Raw genomic sequence first — 23367 nt, forward strand, 5'->3', positions numbered from 1 at the left:
AGGTAGAAGACAGAGGGTGGTGGTGGAGGGTTGTTTTTCAGACTGGAGGCCTGTGACCAGTGGAGTGCCACAAGGATCGTTGCTGGGTCCTCTACTTTTCGTCATTTACATAAATGATTTGGATGCGAACATAAGAGGTACAGTTAGTAAGTTTGCAGATGACACCAAAATTGGAGGTGTAGTGGACAGCGAAGAGGGTTACCTCAGATTACAACAGGATCAGGACCAGATGGGCTAATGGGCTGAGAAGTGGCAGATGGAGTTTAATTCAGATAAATGCGAGGTGCTGCATTTTGGGAAAGCAAATCTTAGTAGGATTTATACAGTTAATGGTAAGGTCCGAGGGAGTGTTGCTGAACAAAGAGACCTTGGAGTGCAGGTTCGTAGCTCCTTGAAAGTGATAGGATAGTGAAGAATGCATTTGGTATGCTTTCCTATATTGGTCAGAGTATTGAGTACAGGAGTTGGGAGGTCATGTTGCGGCTGTACAGGACATTGGTTAGGCCACTGTTGGAATATTGCATGCAATTCTGGTCTCCTTCCTATCGGAAAGATGTTGTGTAACTTGAAAGGGTTCAGAAAAGATTTACAAGGATGTTGCCAGGGTTGTAGGATTTGAGCTATAGGGAGAGGCAGAACAGGCTGGGGCTGTTTTCCCTGGAGTGTCGGAGGCTGAGGGGTGACCTTATAGAGGTTTACAAAATTATGAGGGGCATGGATAGGATAAATAAACAAAGTCTTTTCCCTGGGGTCGGGGAGTCCAGAACTAGAGGGCATAGGTTTAGGGTGAGAGGGGAAAGATATAAAAGAGACCTAACGGGCAACCTTTTCACACAGAGGGTGGTACGTGTATGGAATGAGCTGCCAGAGGGTGTGGTGGAGGCTGGTACAATTGCAACATTTAAGAGGCATTTGAATGGGTAAATGAATAGGAAGGGTTTGGAGGGATATGGGCCGGGTGCTGGCAGGTGGGACTAGATTGGGTTGGAATATCTGGTCAGCGTGGACAGGTTGGACCGAAGGGTCTGTTTCCATGCTGTACATCTCTATGACTCTATGACTATAATGCAAGCGGTGAAATCTGACTGGACAAAAGGTCTGCCCTAACTGATGCTAGCAAAACAGACTGACTGAGGCAAATGGGGCTTTACTCTAAAAGGGGCTCACCTCAGAAGAAGGTGGTTAGGTAGGAAACAAAGGTAAAGAATGGAACTTAAATGATGTTTGTTGTTCTGGTACTTGTAGGACCTTGACCTTTAGTGAAAGGAAACTGATGCTGACAGGGAGCCACAGTGATAGGGGAACAGTGAACAGGAAAGCTGTTAGCTCCGTACTTAGAAGGAAAAGCCAATAGAATCATTGGATATGCTCTATATGGAGTAAAAGATATGGCGTAAAACAGAGCTGGTGAATTGAACACACACCAGTATAAGGCTAAGACTGGGCATGTGAATCTATGTGGAAGTGGGATTGAGCAATATTAAGAATATCAAGCGAGATAGTGAAAGGGCCAATTATCAAAGGGAGGTTGAAGATTAGGACAGAGGGGATGTCAGAGGAGAGAAGAAGGCTATGTACAGTGATGAGAATTTCCATCTATCAGAGGATTGTGCACCTTTGGAACTCTCTGCCTCAGAAGGCAGTGGAGGTAAGAGCATTGAAAGTTTTAGATCAGGGTAAATGGCAATGTAGAATTTGGAACATAAGAACTAGCAACAGGAATAGCCAATTCAGCCCCTCGAGTCTACTCCGCCATTTCATATGATCATGACTGATCTCATCTCACCCTCAACCCCATTTTCCTGCCTGCTGTCCATAACCCTTTGACCCATTACTGATTAAAAATGTGTCTATCTTCTCCTTAAATTTACTCAAGGTCTTGGTATCCACCACACTCTGGAATAGTGAATTAATTAAACTCAAGACTTTTTGAGAGAAGTAATTTCTCCTTATCTCTGTTTTAAATCTGCTGACCCATTGTCCTAAAACTATGATCTCTTTTTCTAGATCTCCCCAAAGCAGGAAACGTTCCCTCTATGTTTACTTTGTCAATCCCTTTTAACACTTACATAAGTACCTCAAATAGATTTACTCTCATTCTCCTAAATTCTAGACAGTACAGGCCTAAACTACTTAAGCTTTCTTCCTGAGACAAATCCCTCATCTCTGGAGTCAATCTAGTGATCCCCCTCTGAACTGACTCCAATGTAATTGTATCCCTCCTCAATACGGGGACCTAGGTGTACACAATTCTCCAGGCACTGTTTCAGTAATGCCTTGTACAGTTACAGAACACACTTCCTCACTTTTATAGCCTATTCCTTTAGCAATAAACATCAAAATTCCATTTATCCTTCTTAGTACCTGCTGTACCTGCAAACTAGCTTTCTGTGATTCATGTACAAGGACTCCAAGATCCCTCTGCACTGAAGCACACTGAAGTTTCTCACCTGTTAGATAATAAGTTGTCTTTCAATTCCTCTGACCAAAATAGCTAATCTCACAATTATCCAGATCATGAGTTCCCTGCATGATGTTTGCCAACTTATCCCAGCAGCTATACCAGCACTGCTGAGGTTAAGGGAAAGGTTGAGGCAAAGAAGGAGGAATGCATGTTGCCAGCAAGATCAGATACAGGAGTAGAGTACAGGAGTGCAGATGATCAAAAAATTCCCAAAGAGGTGAACCAGAGTCTTCAAGCACTGTCGAGTAGTGTACCAAAAGAAAGTCTACCAAAAGATAGGTGAAAGGCAGTGCTGGAGATATCTTCACATGACTAGGGAGACCATCACCTGCGTTTGCCACTTATTGCAGGCAGCTGTAAAACAAGGTGGATTAGGAGACAGTGTTATGCCTCTGGCACTGAAGATCACAGTGACATTGAACTTTCTAGAGACTGGCTCCTTACAAACCTCAACTGGGACATGTGTGGCATCCCCCACCTGTCAGCCTATAACTGGGTTTAGTTCTCTGATATCCTTTTCAGTACCTCAGAATTGTTAAAGTGCAGAAAGAGGCTCTTTGGGCATCAGCTAGTTGATCATGTTGGCTTTGTGCCAATCCCGTGTTTTTCTTTTGTCTGCAACCTTGTCCGTTGTTCCTATTTAATAATCACCTAAAGTCTTCATGAATCCCTCAATTGATGTTACTTCCCCAACATTTCCAGTCAGTGTGTTCAGGACCTTAACATCTCGCTGTGGAAAAAAAATGTTTTTTTCAACCTTGTGTTTACTTCTTTCCTTTAAATCTTTAACACTTTAAATATATGTCCTCTGGTTTTTAAGGATTGGAACAATGTCTCCTTATTTACTGTATCCAACCCCCTCCAAGTTTTGAAAATTTCTATGAGATCTGCTCCTAACCTTGTCCTTGCCAAGGGAAACAATTCTGCATTCTTGAATCTATCTTGAATTGAATTTTTTCATCTTTGGAACTATTTTTGTAAACCACTTCCACATTCTCTCTAATGTGATCACATCTTTCCAAAAGTGTGGGTCCCAAAACTGTACATAATAATCCAGCCATGATCCAATTCATGTTCTATATAACTTCAGCAGATCCTCCTCTCTTCTTCTTATATTTTATGCTGATATTGATGAAGTCCAGGAAACATTTCCTTCAGCCGAATGGCTACATTGAATCCTTCTAAGATATATTGGATGAACACGTGGCTGAAGATATATTGCATAGGCAGTGATTTCTGATTCTTGGGTCATTGGGACCAGTACAAAGAGATGACAGACTAATTAAGTACTTTAGTTTGATTTTCACAAATACAAAATAACATTCCAAAAGTATGAGGGGCAGAGCCTAACAGAAGGAATTAAAAGAAATTAATATTAATAGGGAAGTACTGTTGGGGAAACTAATCGGATTGAAGGCAGATAAATCCCAGGGGCCTGATAACCTCTCCCCCCCCCCCCCCCCCCAGGGTACTTTAGGAAGTGTCCCTAGAAAAAGCAAATTCTCTAGTGGTCAAACTTCCAAAATTCTGTGCTTTTGGAACAGTTCCTATGGATTGGAAGGCAGCAAATGTAACCCCACTATTTAAGAAGGGATGCATATAGAAAACAGAATTACAGACTAGTTAGTGAAATCACTCGTGGGAAAAATGCTAAAGTCCATTATAAAAGGTGTAACAACCGAGCACTTGGAAGATGGTGACAAGACAGAGTCAACATGAATTTATGAAGGGGAGGTCATGCTTGACACATCTGCTGGAGATTTTGTTGAGGATGTAACCAGCAGAGTGATTATGGGGGAGGCACTGTTGTTGTTACATGGATTTTCAGAAGGCTTTTGACTAGGTCCCACATAAAAGATTAGCATGCAAAACTAAAGTGCTTGGGATTGGAGATGGCGCACTGAAATGGATTAAGAACTAGTTGGCAGGCAGGAAACAAAGAGTGGGAATAAACAGGTCTTTTTCTGAGTAGCAGGCAGTAACTGGTAGGAATCGGTGCTTGGACTTCAGGTATTCTTAATATATGTTATTGAATTAGATGTAGTAATTATGCACCACACCTCCAGATGTGCAGACAACACAAAGCTGGGTGGGAGGGTATGCTGTGAGGATGATGAATAGAAGCTTCAGTGATTTGAACAAGTTGAGTGAGTGGGCAAATACAATGCAGATGCAGTATAATGGAGATAAATGTGGACATTATCCACTTAGCAAAAACAGGCAGTCATTATTTGAATGGAAATAGATTGGGAAATGGGAAGATGCATTGAGGCATGGGTGCCTTTGTACACTATTCACTGAAAGTAAGCACACAGGTGCAGCAGGCAGTAAAGAAACAAAAGATAAGTATATGACATTCTCTTCATTGCAAGAGGATTTGAGCACAAGAGAAGGGATGTCTCGCTGCAACTGTATAGGACATTGGTCACACCTAGAATGATATGTGCAGTTTTAGTTTTCTCATCTGAGGAAGAATGTTCTGGCTTGAAGGGGAGCGCAAAGAAGGTTCACCTGATTTTTGGAGTGTCAGGTCCAAATATGTGGAGAGACTAGATTGGTTAGGAGTTTAGAAAATGAGGGGGGATCTTATAGAATCCTATAAAATTTTAACAGGATTAAACACAATAGATGCAAGAAGGATGTTCTCAATGACTGGTTAGCCCAGAACCAGGGGTCACAGTCTAAGGATAAGGGGTAACTCTTTTAGAGCTGAAATGAGAAGAAATGTCTTCACCCAGAGAGGGGGAGCCTGTGGAATTCCTTCACCCAGAGAGAGGGATGCTGTGGAATGTCTTCACCCAGAGAGGGGGAGCCTGTGGAATGTCTTCACCCAGAGAAGGGGAGCCTGTGGAATTCCTTCACCCAGAGAGAGGGGGAGCCTGTGGAATGTCTTCACCCAGAGAGGGGGAGCCTGTGGAATGTCTTCACCCAGAGAGGGGCTGTGGAATTCCTTCACCCAGACAGAGGGAGCCTGTGGAATGTCTTCACCCAGAGAGGGGGAGACTGTGGAATTCCTTCACCCAGAGAGGGGGAGTCTGTGGAATTCCTTCACCCAGAGGGAGGGAGCCTGTGGAATGTCTTCACCCAGAGAGAGGGAGCCTGTGGAATGTCTTCACCCAGAGAGGGGGAGTCTGTGGAATGTCTTCACCCAGAGAGGGGGAGCAAGGGAATTCCTTCACCAGAGGGGGGAGTCTGTGGAATTCCTTCACCCAGAGAGAGGGAGCCTATGGAATGTCTTCACTCAGAGAGGTGGAGCCAGGGAATTCCTTCACCCAGAGAGGTGGAGTCTGTGGAATTCCTTCACCCAGAGAGGGGGAGACTGTGGAATTCCTTCACCCAGAGGGAGGGACCCTGTGGAATGTCTTCACCCAGAGAGGGGGAACCATGGAATTCCTTCACCCAGAGAGGGGGAGACTGTGGAATTCCTTCACCCAGAGAGAGGGAGCCTGTGGAATGTCTTCACCCAGAGAGGGGGAGCCTGTGGAATGTCTTCACCCAGAGGGAGGGAGCCTGTGGAGTTTTCTACCATGAACACAGGTGAGATAAAAAAAATGGAATGTTTTCAAGAAAAAGCTAGGTATGATTCTTAGAGCTAAAGAGATCGAAAGGTATGGGAAGAAAGTAGTAACAGTTGGATAATCAGCCATGATCAGCTTGAATAGTGGAACAGGCTTGAAGGTTTGAATGGCTGGCTCTATCCATAACAGGACTGATATTTCATTTCTCCATGGTGCCCTGCCAAACCTTGAAGTTTACTAGTCATTTAGTTTAACTTTATTTGCCTTAATTGTCTTTAGCTTTCGTTTTACACTATTTACTATATACAGGTACGAATGATGAGTAGAAAATGTAATTCATGACCCTTACCACAAATCAGCTCCCTCTCCTGTGCATATACATTCGAACGTTTCCTGTTGTGGTTTAGAAATTTTTAGCTGTTTAAAATTTAATCGAGTTGAAGCACTATCTCTAATTGCAGCTGCATTTGTTCTTCCCCACCTTTTCAAAGAATTTGGGCCCCGGCATTTGTTTCTTTCATTTTTATATTGTTTGGTTTTGGTTGCACATCAGCAGGGTAGGCAGACAGCTCTCTGTTAATATTGCTCCACTACAAGCTTCTCCAGTTGTGGAAAATAAATTTTCCCACTTAAGCCATTAATTACAAGAACTCTTGTACTTGTTAAGTACTTTCACATTAAGAGTCAATATATTCTTTTTTTGTAGCTTCTCCATTTACATTTTCTCCCCTAAAAAACCATAGGTGGGAAATTCCTGGGTCTGCACCCAGTAGCTTTGATCACTTGGGCACAATGAATATTGAAGTGTTGCTTGAGTCAGTGAATATTTGCAGGCAACTTGATCATAGAGTGTTTTATAGCTGTGCCTGATCACCTCTCACTCCATATTCATACACATGGATTTTCCAGCAGATGTTACTTACTAACACAAAGTATTAATGGGAATTTTTGTTGGTTTTCCCCTTTCTAATCCAGTGACAATAATGACATCTGACTCAGTGCAGAAGTATTCAAGCTTAAAATCTTACATAGAACAATTCACTAATAGAACTTTTCTATCATAAAAACTATTTAACAGACTGCATCTGAGTTGATGCTTTGTAAAAGCAGTCCTGAATAACCATTTCTACTCTTAATCTCTTCTACACTTTTTCTCCTTCACATATTGATCCAATTTTCCCTTTGAGTGCCTCAAGCACATTCTACGTAAAAGTACACATGCAGTAATAGCATCTATTTTCGTGACTTGCTTGGTGTTTTTACCATTTTTAGTGCTCCTTTCAAGATGCCACAGATCATGTTGGAGTACAGTAAACAGGAATGCTTCTCAGGTATTTCCACATAGCCCAAGAGTGGATTCTTCTCTAGAAACAGCGAGCAATCATCTCCAGCTTGGCTCCAGAAGGTCACCCGAGGGGTCACTCCAAGGTACATCTTGAAAGCAACCTGAGAACCACAAAACATAGTAACTGTTATATTGCCTTGTACCACATTGATCTGGCATGATCATAAATGTTGTTATAGTAAACATTCCACAATGGGCACATTTGGTTACAAGCTTGGTCTTCTCTTTTGCCTGTTTTTTTAAACCTTTCACCTTCCTCTTCTGTATAATGGTTCCTCTAATCCAAAAGAACTATAGTCCATTTAAGATGCATACATGTCCTGACAATCTTAAAGGGACCACACATTGCAAAGAGAAATGAGGTGGACAAAGACCCTGTTATAACGAAAATGTTACAACACACGTGGATAGTATATCTCATCAACTTAAATACATTTTTTTACAGGAAGTGTTAGTGGTGAAAAATAAAAACAACCTTCTTATCATGTGTAAATTCTGACATGTGGGGATGAAATGTCTCTGAGGTGCAGCCCCAGCAGAAACATGGTGATGGTGTCTGCTCATAATTATTGACACCAACCCATTTGCAGTATGTTATCCTGGACATGGACTCAATGGACCTCGTAGTCTATGTGACAACACTCTGGATATGCCTAATGATGTCTTGAAAGCCCTGATCTATGGAATTCTTGAGGGAATTCATGGAAATAGTCATGTCTGCAGGTCTAGAAGAAATAGTCACCTTTAGAACCTTTTTTGATGTCTCATTGCTACAAAAGTCAACACACAAAGACCTTGGAGCATAATACCTTTATGAAATAAGGTTCAATGTCAGACTGGACAATGTGAAAAATAACACAACACCGGGTTATCGTCCAACAGGCTTATTTGAAAGTACAAGCTTTCAGAGTGCAGTACCTTCGCCAGGTAGCTAATGGAGACCTGGTGTTGTGTGATTTTTAACTTTGTCCACCTCAGTCCAACACTGGCACGTCCACATCAGGGACACTGGAAAAAGACACTGAAGAATGAAGTACAATAGAGCTAGACTCAAAAGAAAGGCTAAAGGCAATTTTAAAAAATGATTTTGTCCAAATTAACAGGGCAGACATGGTTACTGGATATTGATGAAAGTAAGATATCTTCAAATATAAGTTGCAGTGGCAGATAAAATAAATATTTTCCATGAGGCAAGTAATAGGATGATTCAAGGCATGCAATTTCCTTTACAAATTGAAAGGTTACAACTAAACTGACATTGAATAGAAATGCATGATCACAGCTAATGTTATTACTGGATAAGTGCGGTCCCAAACTGAAAGTTGATTTGATTTTTAAACATTTAATATGGTGATCTTTCACAAACATAAACATACAATGTTACAGATTTGGCTTTAACAATAAAATAGAAGTTTATTACACATAAGAAATGAAGATAAAAGAGAACAAACCAAGCTATTTATGTATTACACAATTTATCAGAGCTTGAAATATACAGCAGAACAATATCACCAACGATATCAGTTTATTATAACCAAAGCCTCTACAGGGAGCAAGTTCTTTTCTCTGTTTCATATAGAGAGAGAGCTTGATACCATTTTCTTTCATTACTTACACAACTTTGCTTAATCTTTCTTATCTTTGAGAATTGCTTTATGATTCGGTAAAAATCTTTGGTAAGTCATGTCAATATTTTCTGGAAGGTAGAATATCATGCTATATAACTTTCTCAGCACCTCTGCATTTTCCAATCTTATTACTTTTGAATTTTCAATTTCTGATTCATCCTCCAAATATCCTGAACTTTTTATTTCACTCACTACTTAGAACCATAGAATCCCTACAGTATAAAAAGAGGCCATTCAGCCCATCAAGTCTGAAGTGACCCTCTGAAGAGCATTCCACCCACTCCCAACACTCCCACTGTAACCTTATATTTTACCCTGGCTAATCCACATTCCTGGACACAATGGGACAATTTACTGCACCAATCCACCTAACCTGCATATATTTGCTCAGTGGGAAGAAACTGAAACATCCAACAGCACGTGCAAAATCCAAAGAGACAGTCACCCACAGCTGAGATCCAACCTGGGTCCCTGGTGCTGTAAGGCAGCAGTGCTAGTCGCTGTGCCACTGCTCTGGCCTACTACTTTCACTATCATAAATACACTTTTCTCTGGTCTGTCCTCTCTATTAAAATAATCCCATTAGAATGTTAACATGATACGCATGCTGATTATTTCTCTAGTCTGGAGTACATACATGACAATTTTTTGATTTGCGACTTACATCACATATGGTAAATTTAAGGTGAATAAGACTGAAGATAACTATCAACATTATATAAAATGTAGTGGGGCGATTAGAATGAAATTTTTAAAAGGTACATGAAAAGGGTCCAACATAAAAAGAACAGGTGAGTGTTTGACAGAATGATAAACTTGATATAGCACAGATGGCTGCCATTCAACCTACCATGGTATATTGGCTCTCTGAAGGAACAGTTCATACAGTGCCTTTCATCTGCCTTCTCCCATTGCCTTGCACTTTCTTGCATTTCAGATAATAATCCAATTCTCTCCTGAATGGTTTGATTGAATCTGTCTCCAGCACTCTCTGATCAGAGTTTTCTAGATCTTAATCACTTGCGGTATGTAAAGGTTTCTCCTTAGGTCTCCAGTACCCCCTTTGTTAATAAATCTATGCCCTCCTGTTCTGCCAATTTGTCCACCAGCAGGAACAATGTTTTAATTAATATTTAGGAAGTAAGAATTTAAAAAGATAGTGGAATATACTGAGATAAACAAGAGAGCCTAACTGCAGAGGGTGTAGCTATGTAGAGATATTAAATAAATACTTATTTTTATTGTTTCATTGCCAATGGAACTCATTAAGATGTTCCGAAATATATACACATGTACTGTTGCTCTTTATTTTCTTGCTGGAAAACGTACATTTACAATTAGCAACTGTGGAAAGATTGGATTGGGTTATAATGGCCCTAGCTTGTTGCAAATTTAAAAAAAATGTTTTGTGAAATGGTGTTCCAGTATTAATCAGTATCTTCAAAACAGAAAATAAAATGCAACATTGGAAAATAATCACAGAGAAATTATAAAGAAGAATAGGGTCATGGTGCCTCACAGCGCCAGGGATCCCGATTCAATTCCAGCCTCAGGCAACTGTCTGTGTGGAGTTTGCCCATTCTCCCTGTATCTGCATTGACTTCCTCCAGGTGCTCTGGTTTCCTCCCACAGTCCAAAGATGTGTAGGTTAGGTGGATTAGCCATGGAAAATGCAGGGTCATAGGGATGGAATGGGATGCTGTTTGGAGGGCCGGTGTGGATCCAATGGGCTGAATGGCCTGCTTCTGCACTGTAGCGATTCTATGATCTCAAACCTGTATAACGCTGAAAGTCTGTGAGTCATATTCTCAGGATTATGCCCAGCTATTTTCTTCCAGGAGAGAGTACAATGGAACTTGTGGAGTTACATTGACAATGATTAGTGGTAGTTGGCTCTTGTGCTATTTTATGTCTATTTTTGACATTTGCCCATCCAATGCGGCTAGTAACTCTGGTCCTAATCCACCATACTTGGAAAAAGAGGTTCCTAGGCTGCTCTAGCTCCACTGGTTATATTTATTAGGAGCCACACTTTATCTCATTCAGCATGGGACTCTTCGATTCTGTTCGAGATCCCAACTGAGCCAAGTGAGTAGGAACTCCCCAACCTAGTAAGTCTCTCCCTGACATCACTGGGAACTGGTTCCACCTTTACAATGGTCATCTGGAAAATCCTGAGAGTGACAGAGTTCCGGTAAAAACTTCCTAAGGAAATTAGGAGCCAAAAGGTTCAAGACCCTAACTCCATCAATAAGATCTTAAGTTAGCATTTGTTATGGACAAGACCAAATCCCCTCAAAATATAATAAGAAGATAGCCTACACCATAACTTTTTCTTATTTTAAAGTTAAGTGTAAGGCATTGTGTTCTACATACAATTCAATTGGTCAAACTATGAGGCTTGAAACAAAATATATTTTATTCATACACTATAATTAAAATACAGTCAAGATAAAAATAAAACAAAAGAATTAGCTTAACTGCAACTCTATTGACATGCTTGACACAATATTATATATTAACTACTACTAATTAACTGTTCCAATATAGTAACATCGCATAAACACACCCTTGGCAAAGGCAAATTCAGAAAAATAGATTGTCTCGCATTCAATTCCAGCAGCAGGAAGAGAACCCCAGCTTTTAGCCAGAACAGAGAGAGGAATAAGAGCTTCCACATCTAGCTCCAAGACCTCAGCAATTGCTACTGAAAGCTAAAACTAAAAAAAAACTCCTGATTCTGTGGGATCTTGACCCCACCCATTCAGGGTGCTTCTGTTGTTCCAACTTTAAACAAAAATCCAAGAACTTTAATGGCTGTGGAGCAGACTACTTGTCACCTCGTCTTAGTCTTTTTTCATTAAAAAACCATGACAAGCTACACTTCTTAAAGTCATAGTGTCATCACACATTATTTATTTGACTTATCAGTACGCAGTAGGATCAATGATTTCTGCAGTTGTAATTTTTCACTTCGCATATTATGTAATAGTCAAAGTACAGGAACTGCATGTTGAAAATGAATGCAAATGTACTTTATTGACAAAATTAATTCTTGACTGATTGCACAATTAAATTGAATGCTTTCAACATCCATTAATATTTGAACTGATCGATGATCACTTCATTGGAATCATAACATCTGCAATGTTTACAGAAATCATTGAAAGCTCAGTCTCTATTGCTTTCTAAAAAACTGTCTCAATATTAATAAAGAGGTGGGAAGGCAATGGTCAGGCTATTTTGTGTGTAGAAAATTCAGGAGAATGAGTTTCTCTCAGGTTCTGCTGAATATAGCAATTAGATCTGATTATCCTTTCTTGCCTTTATTTCCCTGTTAATGCCAGCTAGCATGACAGTCTGTCCCACTGTTATGCAAGTAGGCAGTAGGGCACGAGGAGGCAAGGGAGAGGCAGGTTGAAAAAGCAGGAGAGATGAGGAATGGTAAGGAGAGGTTGGATACTGAGGGGAGAAGATTGGAATATTGGTAGGCCAGCAAGGAGGTGAAATGTTCATTGGGGTGTGAGATCAGATGGAAGTCAGGATAGAAGTGAGGCAGAAGCATTGGTGAGAGTGGAGCATTTAGAAATTGGGTGCTAATTATCCAAGAGGGGAGGTTGGTGATGGTATGGAGAGATTGGATGTGAAGACAGACAGTTTGAGCAAAATTATTTGAGATGAGTCAAGGCAGAAAGGAAGGAATGGGAGATGATCAGAGGATAAGGGAATATTGGAGGCTGTAATTAAAGAATGCAGAGGAGGAAGGAATTGGAAAGATTAGGCGTCAGGATGGAAAGAGATTGGAAAAGAACAGGATGAGGACTTCCTTTGGCTGGATTAGAGATTGATTGAGAAGGAATAGAGGAACAGTGGAGGGGGAGGGTGGAAATACAATCATTGGGACAAATGTTGATTAACTTGGTGGACCAAGAGCACTTATTCCTGCTCCTCCAACTCCACAATATTGATGGTACACCATTTACCACTTCCACGTAGCAGTCTTTACCTCCCCTTAGCTGTTGGGTTTCCCAAAGCTCAGGAAACTCAGTTGAGCATTATTAAATTAAATTAAAATGGAGTACAACTCTAAGGGGTGTAGCCTCAAGCTGGGATGTGTGTTATTTGGATTCCCTACATCCTACCTTGATTACCTCCAATGTGAGCCTAGTTAAAGCTGCTTGGGTTTGAGATTTTTAAAACTTTAACATTAGATTGATCCATTTTTGAGGGTTAAAGCTTACCTTCAATATGATCCATATGTCTTACCTTAGCAATTACATCGGCTGTTTCATAAAAATTACGACATTGTGCAATATTTGATCGAGCCAGAAAATCTTCGACCAGCTTCATGCCAATGTTACGCCCCCTTTACAGAAAGCAAACAAAGTTAAAATAAATTTACTCCTAAATTCAAAAGGCAAGAAAAGATATTGCTTTATTAACAGTTAGCAGGAGGAACTCATTATCAGTTGAACCAAAAAGCTTAAACAATCTCTGAAGGAAATTAGATAAGTAATTGCGAAAACAAGGAATAGAAAGATATGCTTAAAGTTCAAGATTGGAAAGATATAATGGGAGGAGACCAATGTGAGATATGCACATCTGTTTGGGCAAGCTAAGGTAATAGCCTGTTTCATTGCGATACATTTCATATTATCGTAAATAAATCAATAAAATTACAATAAATATTAAGAAGCTACAATTTGTCATGGTTTTATTAGCAATTAATTAATTTGTGATGACTTCCCTGATGATTGACATCCCAAATTCCCTTCTAACAATACTTTCTACTGCATTTTCTTCAGGTAAAGGAATTTTCTTGGATGAATTGATGATTGGTTGCCATAACCTTAGCAAAAGTATGTGGGTATCACTGGATAGGCTAATTTTTATTGTCTGTCCTTAGTTGCTCTGGAGATGGTGAACTATCTTCCTGGACTTTTGCAGTCCATGATGTAGGTACACTCCAAGAGTATGTGTGTTTCCAGGATTTTGACCCAGCGACACTGAAGGAATGGCAATATATCTCCAAGCCATGATGATGTATGGCTTAGAGGAGAGCTCATATATGGTGATGTCCCCATGTATCTGCTGCCCTTATCCTTCTGGTTGTATTTAAATATCTGAGGATTCAGGTGATGATCAGCAAAGATCATGGGCCAAACAACCCAACTGGAAGATTTTTGGAAGAAACTCTGGATGGATTCTTTTTCAACTGCCTCTGCTGCTTGAACCCTTCCCTCTTGCCCATCAAACCAATTATCTTCTTTTTACCACCAGAGGTTTTAAGCTCAAAGCCAAAAGTTTCAATCTCTCCACCAGAACTGAGAAAAAAGGTCTAGCTAAGGTCACAAATGCCATTCTCTATAATTGTGGCCTGTTATCAATTGTCTTCCTCACAACTTCCTTTTGACTTTTGACATGGTCAGTTTGCCTCTTCTCCTCTGTATAGTTCTGGAAGAACACTCCGCTCTTACCTTTGCATTTATATTCAGCCCGAGTCCAACAATGGCTTCAGAGCCCACTGTTATTCATCTGCAGTACTCTATGACACCAACATCCACACGCATCAATACCAACCTCCCTCACTTATCCCAACTTTGCCAATAACACCTATAGTTAAAGACTACTTCTCCTATGTACAGCCTTCAATGAAACACACTTTTCTTCATTGGGAAGACCATTTATTCTCATCCATCACCAGTGAATTTGATGGCTAAATTGACTCTTAGTTCTCCAGTACCTCTATAAAATTCTTATTCATGTATTTAAATCAATCCATATTTGGATTGTTTCATACTTGTAAATGCTCTTCTCCTACAACAGCACTCCCAACATGGTGACCATGCCTTAGGCTCTGGTTTTTGTTCTACCTTCCCTCTATTGGTGACCATGCCTTCAACCACCAAAGTTTCATTCTCGGAATGTCTTTCCCTAAATAGGTTTGGTAGCTCAGTGGTTAGCACTACTACCTCACAGCACCAGGGTCCCAGGTTTGATTTCGGCCTCTGGCGACTGTCTGTGTGGAGTTTGCACATTCTCCCCGTGTCTGTGTGGGTTTCCTCTGGGTGCTCCGGTTTCCTCCCACAGTCCAAAGATGTGCAGGTCACGTGAATTAACCATGTTAAATTGCCTATAGTGTTAGGTGCATTAGTTAGAGGTAAATGGGTTTGAGTGGGTTACTCTTCGGAGGGTCGGTGTGGACTTGTTGGACCGAAGGGTCTGTTTCCACGCTGTAGGGAATCTAATAAATTTCTGTCCCTTTAAAAGAATATCTAGATCATTTCTAATTAACCTGTTCAGAGATGTTCTGGCGCACCTCTGTAGCAGGTAGGACTTGAACCCAAGCTTCCTGACTCAGAGGTGAAATGAAATTTATGCTGATACTCCTCTGTCTGTTACTGTTTTGAAGATAGAAGCTATTGCAGGTATTGGGTTAATGCTGCTAATACAACAGGGATATAAAAACAATATGTTGGTACCAAAAACAATTTTTAACCTTACAATTACAATTGTAGGGCAGGGAGTTGCCAACAAATTTACAGCCGAATATTTCAGATGTTAATGTCTAATTAATAAATAACATTAATGCCTGAGCTCTGCATCCACATAACTATCTTTTTCATAGAATTCCTACAGTGCAGATACAGGCCATTCAGCCCAAAATGTTCACACCAACTGTCCAAAGAGCATCCCTCCAGACCCATCCCCCAATATTTCCCATGGCTAATCCACTTAACTTCCACATCCCTGAATACTGTGGGGCAATTTAGCATGGCCAATCCACATCACCTTCACATCATTGGACTGTGGGAGGAAACCCACATAGACACAGGGAGAACACACAGTCACTCATGGTTGGAATTGAGCTCAGGTCACCAGTGCTGTGAGGCAGCAGTGCTAACCACTGAGCCGTCATGCTGTCCATCTTAAATGGCTGTTCTTGGAGAAATCTAAAATCCTGTATTCAGTGTACAAGATTTCAGCTGTATTCAAACTTCACTCAGTGACTGCAACAAAGCAATCCCCTTACTGCACCTCAGCTTTCCTCTTCTTAGGAGCCCTGCCAACTTTCAACTTTTGCATGTCTACACATGACATGCTTTCAGTTTTATCTCTTGCCAGTTGGTTACTTACATGCTGTAATTGACTAGTTCCTGCCAGCTACAGAAAATAACATTAATGGCAAACAGGTGGGTTCAATGTTGTTTAGGTCTGGGCTGTTATCTCTCTTTGAGAGGAAAAGATCAGCATCTAATATTTCCTGTCAATTGCAACACACAGATGTTTTATGACTAACATACGGGAAATTCCTTTTATTACCCAGTAAAATGATATAAACATAAGTTCAATTAGGGGTCTTACTCTCACTGATGATTTACTGCAAATGAAATAACAACAAGGGAAAGGTTAAAACATCCAAAGCTGAGCAATTACAGTTGGTGAAATATTTCCTGAAGACTCAAAAGATATGCTTTATTTTAATTAAAGCTAAAGAAAATTGACATAACAGGAATGAAGGTTGCACAGTTCAGTTTTATCCTGCCACTATGTTTAAGCATGATGGCTATTATTTCATACAAAATGACATTGGTCTGTATTTGCACCCTTATGGAATGGCTGGAATTCTAAAAATTAATTCATGCAATGTGGGCATTATTGGTTAAGCCAGCATTTATTACACATCCCTATTTGTCCTTGAGAAGATGATGATGAGCAGCCTTCTTGAATTACTACAGACCATTTGCTGAAGGTGGATATATAATGCCATTAAGGAGGGACTTCTAGGATTCTGATACAGTGAGACTGAAGGAATGGTGATATATTTCCAAGTCAGGACAGTGGTTGACTTGGTGGGGTCTAGCAGGTGATAGTGCTCCAACATATCTGCTGCACTTGGCCTTCTAGGTGCACATGGCTGTAGATTTGGAAGGTACTGTCTAAGGATTTCTGCATGCATCCTGGGTAGATGGTATACACCTGTGTTACTAAGTATCTATGGAGCAGGAAGTAGATGTTTAGAGAAGTGATACCCATCAACTAGGTTGCTTTGAATTGGATATTGTCAAATGTTGTTGAAGCTGCACTAATCCCGGCAAGTATGGTGCATTCCATCACACTACTGACTTGTACTTTGTAGATAGTGGAAAGATCTGGGGAGTCAGGAAGTGAGTTGATCACTGCCTTATTGTTGGCCACTGGCCTATCTTGTAGCCACTATGCTCATGTGGTAGTCCAGTTGAGCTTCTGGTCAATGGTAACACCCAGGATTTAGTAGTGGGGGATTCAATGAGGAAAACGCCATTGAATGTCAAAGGACAAGAATTAGATTCTCTCCTGCTGAAGATGACCATTGCCTGATGTATGTGTGGCGAAAATATGACTTGCCATTTTTCAGCATAACTCTGGATAATGTCCAGGTCTTGCTGCATTTGGATGTGAAGCGCTTCAGAATCTGAGTAGTTATGAATGGTGCTGAACAATGTGGAGTAATCAGTGAACATTCCCACTTCTGACCTTATAAGAGAAACATAGACAGAGAAACAGAAAGAATAGAAGCAGGAGTAGGCCATTCAGCCTTTCAAACCTCTGCCATTTAATACTATCTTGGCTTACTGTTCTCACTTTCTGTCTATACCCTTTGAATCCTTTGGCCTTAAGATGTAAATATTCTTTGTTCATGAAAACAATGAGTGTTTCAGCCTCAACTGCTGTTTGTGATGTAAAATTCCATAGGTTTGCCACCCTTTGAGTGAAGAAGTTTCTCCTATTCTCAGTCCTAAATGGCCTACCTTGTATCCTTAATCGTGAACCATGATTCTGGTGCCTGGTCTTTCCTGCATTTGACCTGTCTTGTCCTGTTGGAATTTCATATGTTCCTATGAGATCACCACTCATTCTTCTAAACTTAAATGAAAATATTTCTAATTGATCCAAATTCTGTTCATACATCAGTCCTGCCATCCCAGGAATCAGCTTGGCAAACCTTTATTGCACTCCTTCCACAGACAGAACATCCTTCCTCAAATAAGGAGATGAAAAAGCACACCATATTCCAGGAGTGGTCTCACCATGGCCCTGTCCAATTACAGCAAGACATCCTTTCTCTTGTACTCGAATCCTCTCACTAGGAAGATCAACATAGTATTCAGCTTCAACTACACTTGACAACATCCAATTCAAAGCAACCTGGTATCACTTCTCTAAACATCTACTTCCTGCACCATAGATATTCAGCATCCTAGGTGTGTACCATCTACCCAGGATGCATGAAGAAATCCTTAGACAGTGCTTTCCAAACCTACAACCATGTCCATCTCGAACGCCAAACGCAGCAGATACATTGGAGCACTACCACCTGCAAGACCCCACCAAGTTAAACATTGCCCTGACTTAGAAATATATCACCATTCCTTCACTTCCTATCAGCTTTCTTTCAGCAATTGGGGAACAATGGCACCCAGGTCTTGTTACACCACCCCCTTCCCGAATCTACCACTACTCAGGTAATAATCGGCCTTCCTGTTTTTGCCACCAAAGCGGATAATCACACATTTAGATATATTAAACTCAATCTGCTATGGATTCACCCACTTCCTCAACTTGCAAAAATCACAGGAAATCATCTCACATCTTCCTTTCAGTTCACCCTCCCAGACAGCTTTAGGTCATATGCAAACTTAAAAATATTTAGTTCTCTCATTAGACCGTTAATTTGTTACAGGCAACTCCCATACCTGCGGAATCATTTTCGGAGGTTTCAATTACCCACAGTTTCCCGTGGCCCAAACATATAAAAGAGAACGTTCCAGAACCAGGAACCAGGAGGCTTCCGGGTGGGTACGTTTCCCATTTAAATGAATGGGCTCGCTCTTACCCGCGGTTTCAGCCTTCTGCGGTAGGTCCTGGGACATATCCCCCGTGGCTACGGGAGGACTACTATATATAGATATATCAATAATAGATGGGGTCCAAGTCCTGTTTCCTCTAATACTCCCTTAGTCATTGCCAACCACTAGGAAAAAAGCTTTATTTATTCCTATCTGCCAGCCAATTCTGTATCTATGTCAGTATACTAGCCCAATCCCATGCACTTTTATTTTATGTGCCAATCTCTTATGTAGGGCCTTACTGAAAGTCTAAGTAAACCGCATTCACTGGTTCCTCACTATCAATTCTAATTGTCACATTCTTGAAAATTTCTAGTCGATTTGTCAAGCTTATTTTCCCTTTCATAAATCCATATTGACTTTATTCCACAACTGTTTTCCAGGTGCCTAGTTATTAAATCTTTTAAGATGGCCTCTAGCAATTTTCCTCCTACCGATATCAGACTACCCTTTCTATAATTCTCAATTTTCTCTCCCTCCTTTTTCAATACTGGGCTTACATTAACTTCCAATCTGTAGCAACTCTTCCAGAATCCATACAATCTTGAAAGATGACCACCAATGCATCGATTATTTCTAATATACTTCCTTAAGAAGGATATATATTTTCAGCTGGGGATTTATCAGCTTTTATTCAGGGGGTGGTGGTGGAGGGTTGCTTTTCAGACTGGAGGCCTGTGACCAGTGGAGTGCCACAAGGATTGGTGCTGGGTCCACTACTTCTCATCATTTATATAAATTATTTGAATGTGAGCGTATGAGGTATACTTAGTAAGTTTGCAGATGACACCACAATTGGAGGTGTAGTGGATAGCAAAGACGTTTACCTCAGATTACAACTGGATTTTTATCAGATGGGCCAATGGGCTGAGGAGTGGCAGGTGGAGGTTAATTTAGACAAATATGAGGTGCTGCATTTTGGGAAAGCAAATCTTAGCAGGACTTATACACTTAATGGTAAGGTCCTCGGGAGTGTTGCTCAACAAAGAGACCTTGGAGTGCAGGTTCATAGCTCCTTGAAAGTAGAGTCACAAGTAGATAGGATAGTGAAGAAGGCATTTGGTATGCTTTCCTTTATTGGTCAGAGCACTGAGTACAGGAGTTGGGAGGTCATGTTGCGGTTGTACAGGACATTGATTAGGCCACTTTCAGAATACTCTGGTCTCCTTCCTACTGGAAGGATGTTGTGAAACTTGAAAGGGTTCAAAAAAGATTTACAAAGATGTTGCCAGGGTTGAAGAATTTGAACTATAGGGAGAGGACGAATAGGCTGGGGCTGTTTTTCCTAGAGTGTCGAAGGCTGAGGGGTGACCTTATAGAGGATTATAAAATCATGAGGTGCATGGATAGGATAAATAGACAAAGTCCTTTCCCTGGGGTGGGGGGAGTCCAGAACTAGAGGGTATAGATTTAGGGTGAGAGGGGAAAGATATAAATGAGATCTAAGGGGCAACTTTTTCACACAGTGTGGTACGTGTATGGACTGAGCTGCCAGAGGAAAAGGTGGAGGCTAGTACAACTGCAATATTTAAAAGGCATCTGGATGGGTATATGAATAGGAAGAGTTTGGAGGGATATGGGCCAGGTGCTGGCAGGTGGGACTAGATTGGGTTGGGATATCTGGTCGGCATGGATGAGTTGGACCGACGGGTCTGTTTCCATGCTGTACATCTCTATGACTCTATCCTGCTCTTGTACATGAACGTGCTTTTACACCACTGTACTTAATACTATGCATATTTTCCCCTATGCAAATATGCCAGCTTTCACATTTTTTGTGCCAGATAGGAATGAACAATTATTGCAATCTCCATATGCATCTTAATGTTTGTTATTGGCTATTCACTATCATCTATTTAAACAACATTTCTGAATTTATCATAGATAGTTTGTGTGTCAAACCATCATAGTTTCTCTTATTTAGATTCAGGACCCTGCTCTTGGAATCAACTACATCACTCTCCATCTTTACAAAGAATTCTATCATATTATTCTCACTCTACACCAAGAGATTTTGCATAGCTAAACTGCGAATTATTCATTTTTGATTGCACAATACCCAATCTATGATGGCCTGTTCTCTAGTTGGTTCCTCAATGTATTGATCCAGAAAAGATAATTACTGCAATATAAGAACTTTAAAAAGTCTTAAATCAGCAAGTTTTAATTGAAGAGTTCAGCTTCCATGAGAATTTGTAAAAACTTCATTAATACCTTTTGTAGGTTAGTGGAAAGTGTGAAAATTAAATTTTGAAATGGAATTCCAGAATTATTTCTGGGATAATTGATGAAACCTTGTCCCGCTTCTTACAGTCCAAGGTAAATTTAATTTTGGAGAAAGCTAATCAAACCATACTAGAAACAGAAACCAGAATGTTAGTAAGATCTGAAGAGGATAAGACCAACATGTGAGCAACAGATGACTAGGCAACACAGAGAACAAGCCAAACACAACCCATTGCTAAGGAATGCTACATTTACAAAATTGTCAATCATTTCCAGAAGAAGTAGTAAGGCATGGTTTTGGAGCAATGGAAATATTGATGGCCACACATTAAAAAAAGTAGAATACTCACCCATTAGAAAGTACACCTACATTTGATTAGTTACCTCCATTGAGATATTCTTAAGGGAACAAATTCTTCCAGATAAACAGAAGATAAGGAAATTAACTATATCATTGGACATGCTTGTATTTGGTAACTGATACAGGAACAAATGTTACTATTTTAATAGACCAGTTACCATGTGCTGAAACTTAAGGGTTTTCCTTTGCTACTTTTGAGTTGCATTGAGTGTTTTGAAGAATTCATACTGCAAGGTCGAGTGAGATTTCTCACCATTTCAAACCAAGCCTGCCCCATTAATTGCGGTCAATCAGGCTGTATCTGAGGATCAGCAGAGTCGATGTTTCGAGCATAAGCTCTTCATCAGGAATATGGGGGGGGCCCAATGGGACTGAGAGGTCAGTGGGAGTGGGGTGGATCTGGGGAGAAAGTAGCTAGGAATGCAATAGATAGATGAAGGTGGGGGTTGATGGTTGATAGGTTGAAGGGAAGGGTGGAGCCGACATGTGGGAAGGAAGATGGACAGGTAGGATAGTTCAAGAGTTGGAGGGTTGGATCTGGGATATCGTGGGGGGAAGGGAGATGAGAAAACTGGTGAAATTGTCATTGATTTCTGTGTGGTTGGAGGCAGAAGGTGAGGTGTTCTTCCTCCAGTCGTCGGGTGGTTAGGAATTGGCGGTGGAGAAGGCCCAGGACTTACATGTCCTTGGCAGAGTGGGATGGAGTTAAAGTGGTCAGCCACAGGGCAGTAGGGTTGTTTAGTATGTCCCGGAGATGTTCTCTGAAATGTTCCATAAATTGGCATCCTGTCTCCCCAATGTAGAGGAGGCCACATCGAGAATAACGGACATAATAGACGAAGTGTTTGGTTGTGCAGGAAAATCTCTGCTGGGTGTGTAAGGATCCTTTGAAACCTTAGGTGGAGGTGAGGTGGGAGATGTGGGCATGGGTTTTACACCTCTTGTGGTAGCAAAGAAAGGTATTGGGAGTGGAGGGTACATTGGTGGGGCATGTAAATCTTTTGACTCTGATCCCCAGCATCTGCAGTCCTCACTTTCTTCTATGCCTCATTAATTATCTACCCCATCCCTAAGACATCCCTCATGCCCAATTTGAATCTGATCTTACTATGCCCTGTTTCGAGATTAACTCACAATTCATAGGAGGTCTGTTGAAAGACTTGGATTCCTTGTGCCTGTGCCACCTTTGAAAGGCTGCTGTGCACCTGGAAAGTGTTGGCAACCTGGCATTGCCTGTCACCGGTAGCATAATGGCACAGTAGCACAAAGTTATGCTGCCCATGGCATATAGCTGACATGGCTGACACTCTTCACACATGCAACAGCATTCCCTCACCCTCGTCATCTTCCAGATACTAGGAAATGCATTTAACCTGTCCCTACCTATATAGCATGTAAACACTTTCTGTCCCCACTGCCCACTGTAGACCTGCATCTTATCATTGCCCAATTGAGAGACAAGCAATCAAAAATTCCAATGATGGGTTTTTATTTACAGTCAACAACCGTGAACACAAATAAAACAACAAACATTCCAAAAAGAAATCTCAATGCAACTTGGACATAGAGTCAAGGAGACATACAGCACAGAAACAGACCCCTTTGGTCCAACTCTGACCAGATATCCCAACCTAATCTAATTTCGTTTGCCAGCATTTGGCCCATATCCCTCTAAACCCTTCCTATTCATATACCCATTCAGATACTTTTTAAATGTTGTAATTGTATCAGTCTTCGCCAATTTCTCTGGCAGCTCATTCCATACATGCACCACCCTCTGCGTGAAAACGTTATCCCTCAGGTCCCTTTTAAATCTTTCCCCTCTCACCCTAAACCTATGCCCTCTAGTTCTGGACTCCCAAACCCCAGAAAAAAGACATTGTCTATTTATCTTATCCATGCCCCTCATGATTTTATAAACCTCTACAAGGTTAC

The 23367-nt window shown here is 40.9% G+C and overlaps 1 protein-coding gene across 9 annotated transcripts in view; it reads right to left on the reverse strand.

The window, feature by feature from the left end:
• LOC122545963 (trafficking protein particle complex subunit 3-like) overlaps nt 1–23367 on the reverse strand; it is an 89762-nt gene that overhangs the window by 6907 nt on the left and 59488 nt on the right. For 6 of the 9 annotated variants that reach the window (XM_087981245.1, XM_043684885.2, XM_043684862.2 and 3 more), the window contains 2 exons: nt 13222–13321; nt 7246–7428 (listed from right to left, as the gene is read on the reverse strand). In XM_087981245.1, coding sequence (XP_087837371.1) covers nt 7246–7428; nt 13222–13321 — 283 coding nt within the window. Of the gene's footprint in view, nt 1–3115; nt 3195–7245; nt 7429–13221; nt 13322–23367 lie in introns of all 9 variants that reach the window. The other 3 variants (XM_087981227.1, XM_043684839.2, XM_087981218.1) reach the window with 1 other exon arrangement.

Source organism: Chiloscyllium plagiosum, unplaced genomic scaffold (genome assembly GCF_037043375.1).
Source record: "Chiloscyllium plagiosum isolate Xiang-an unplaced genomic scaffold, Cpla_swu_hap1 HiC_scaffold_3, whole genome shotgun sequence".
Lineage (NCBI taxonomy): Eukaryota > Metazoa > Chordata > Chondrichthyes > Orectolobiformes > Hemiscylliidae > Chiloscyllium > Chiloscyllium plagiosum.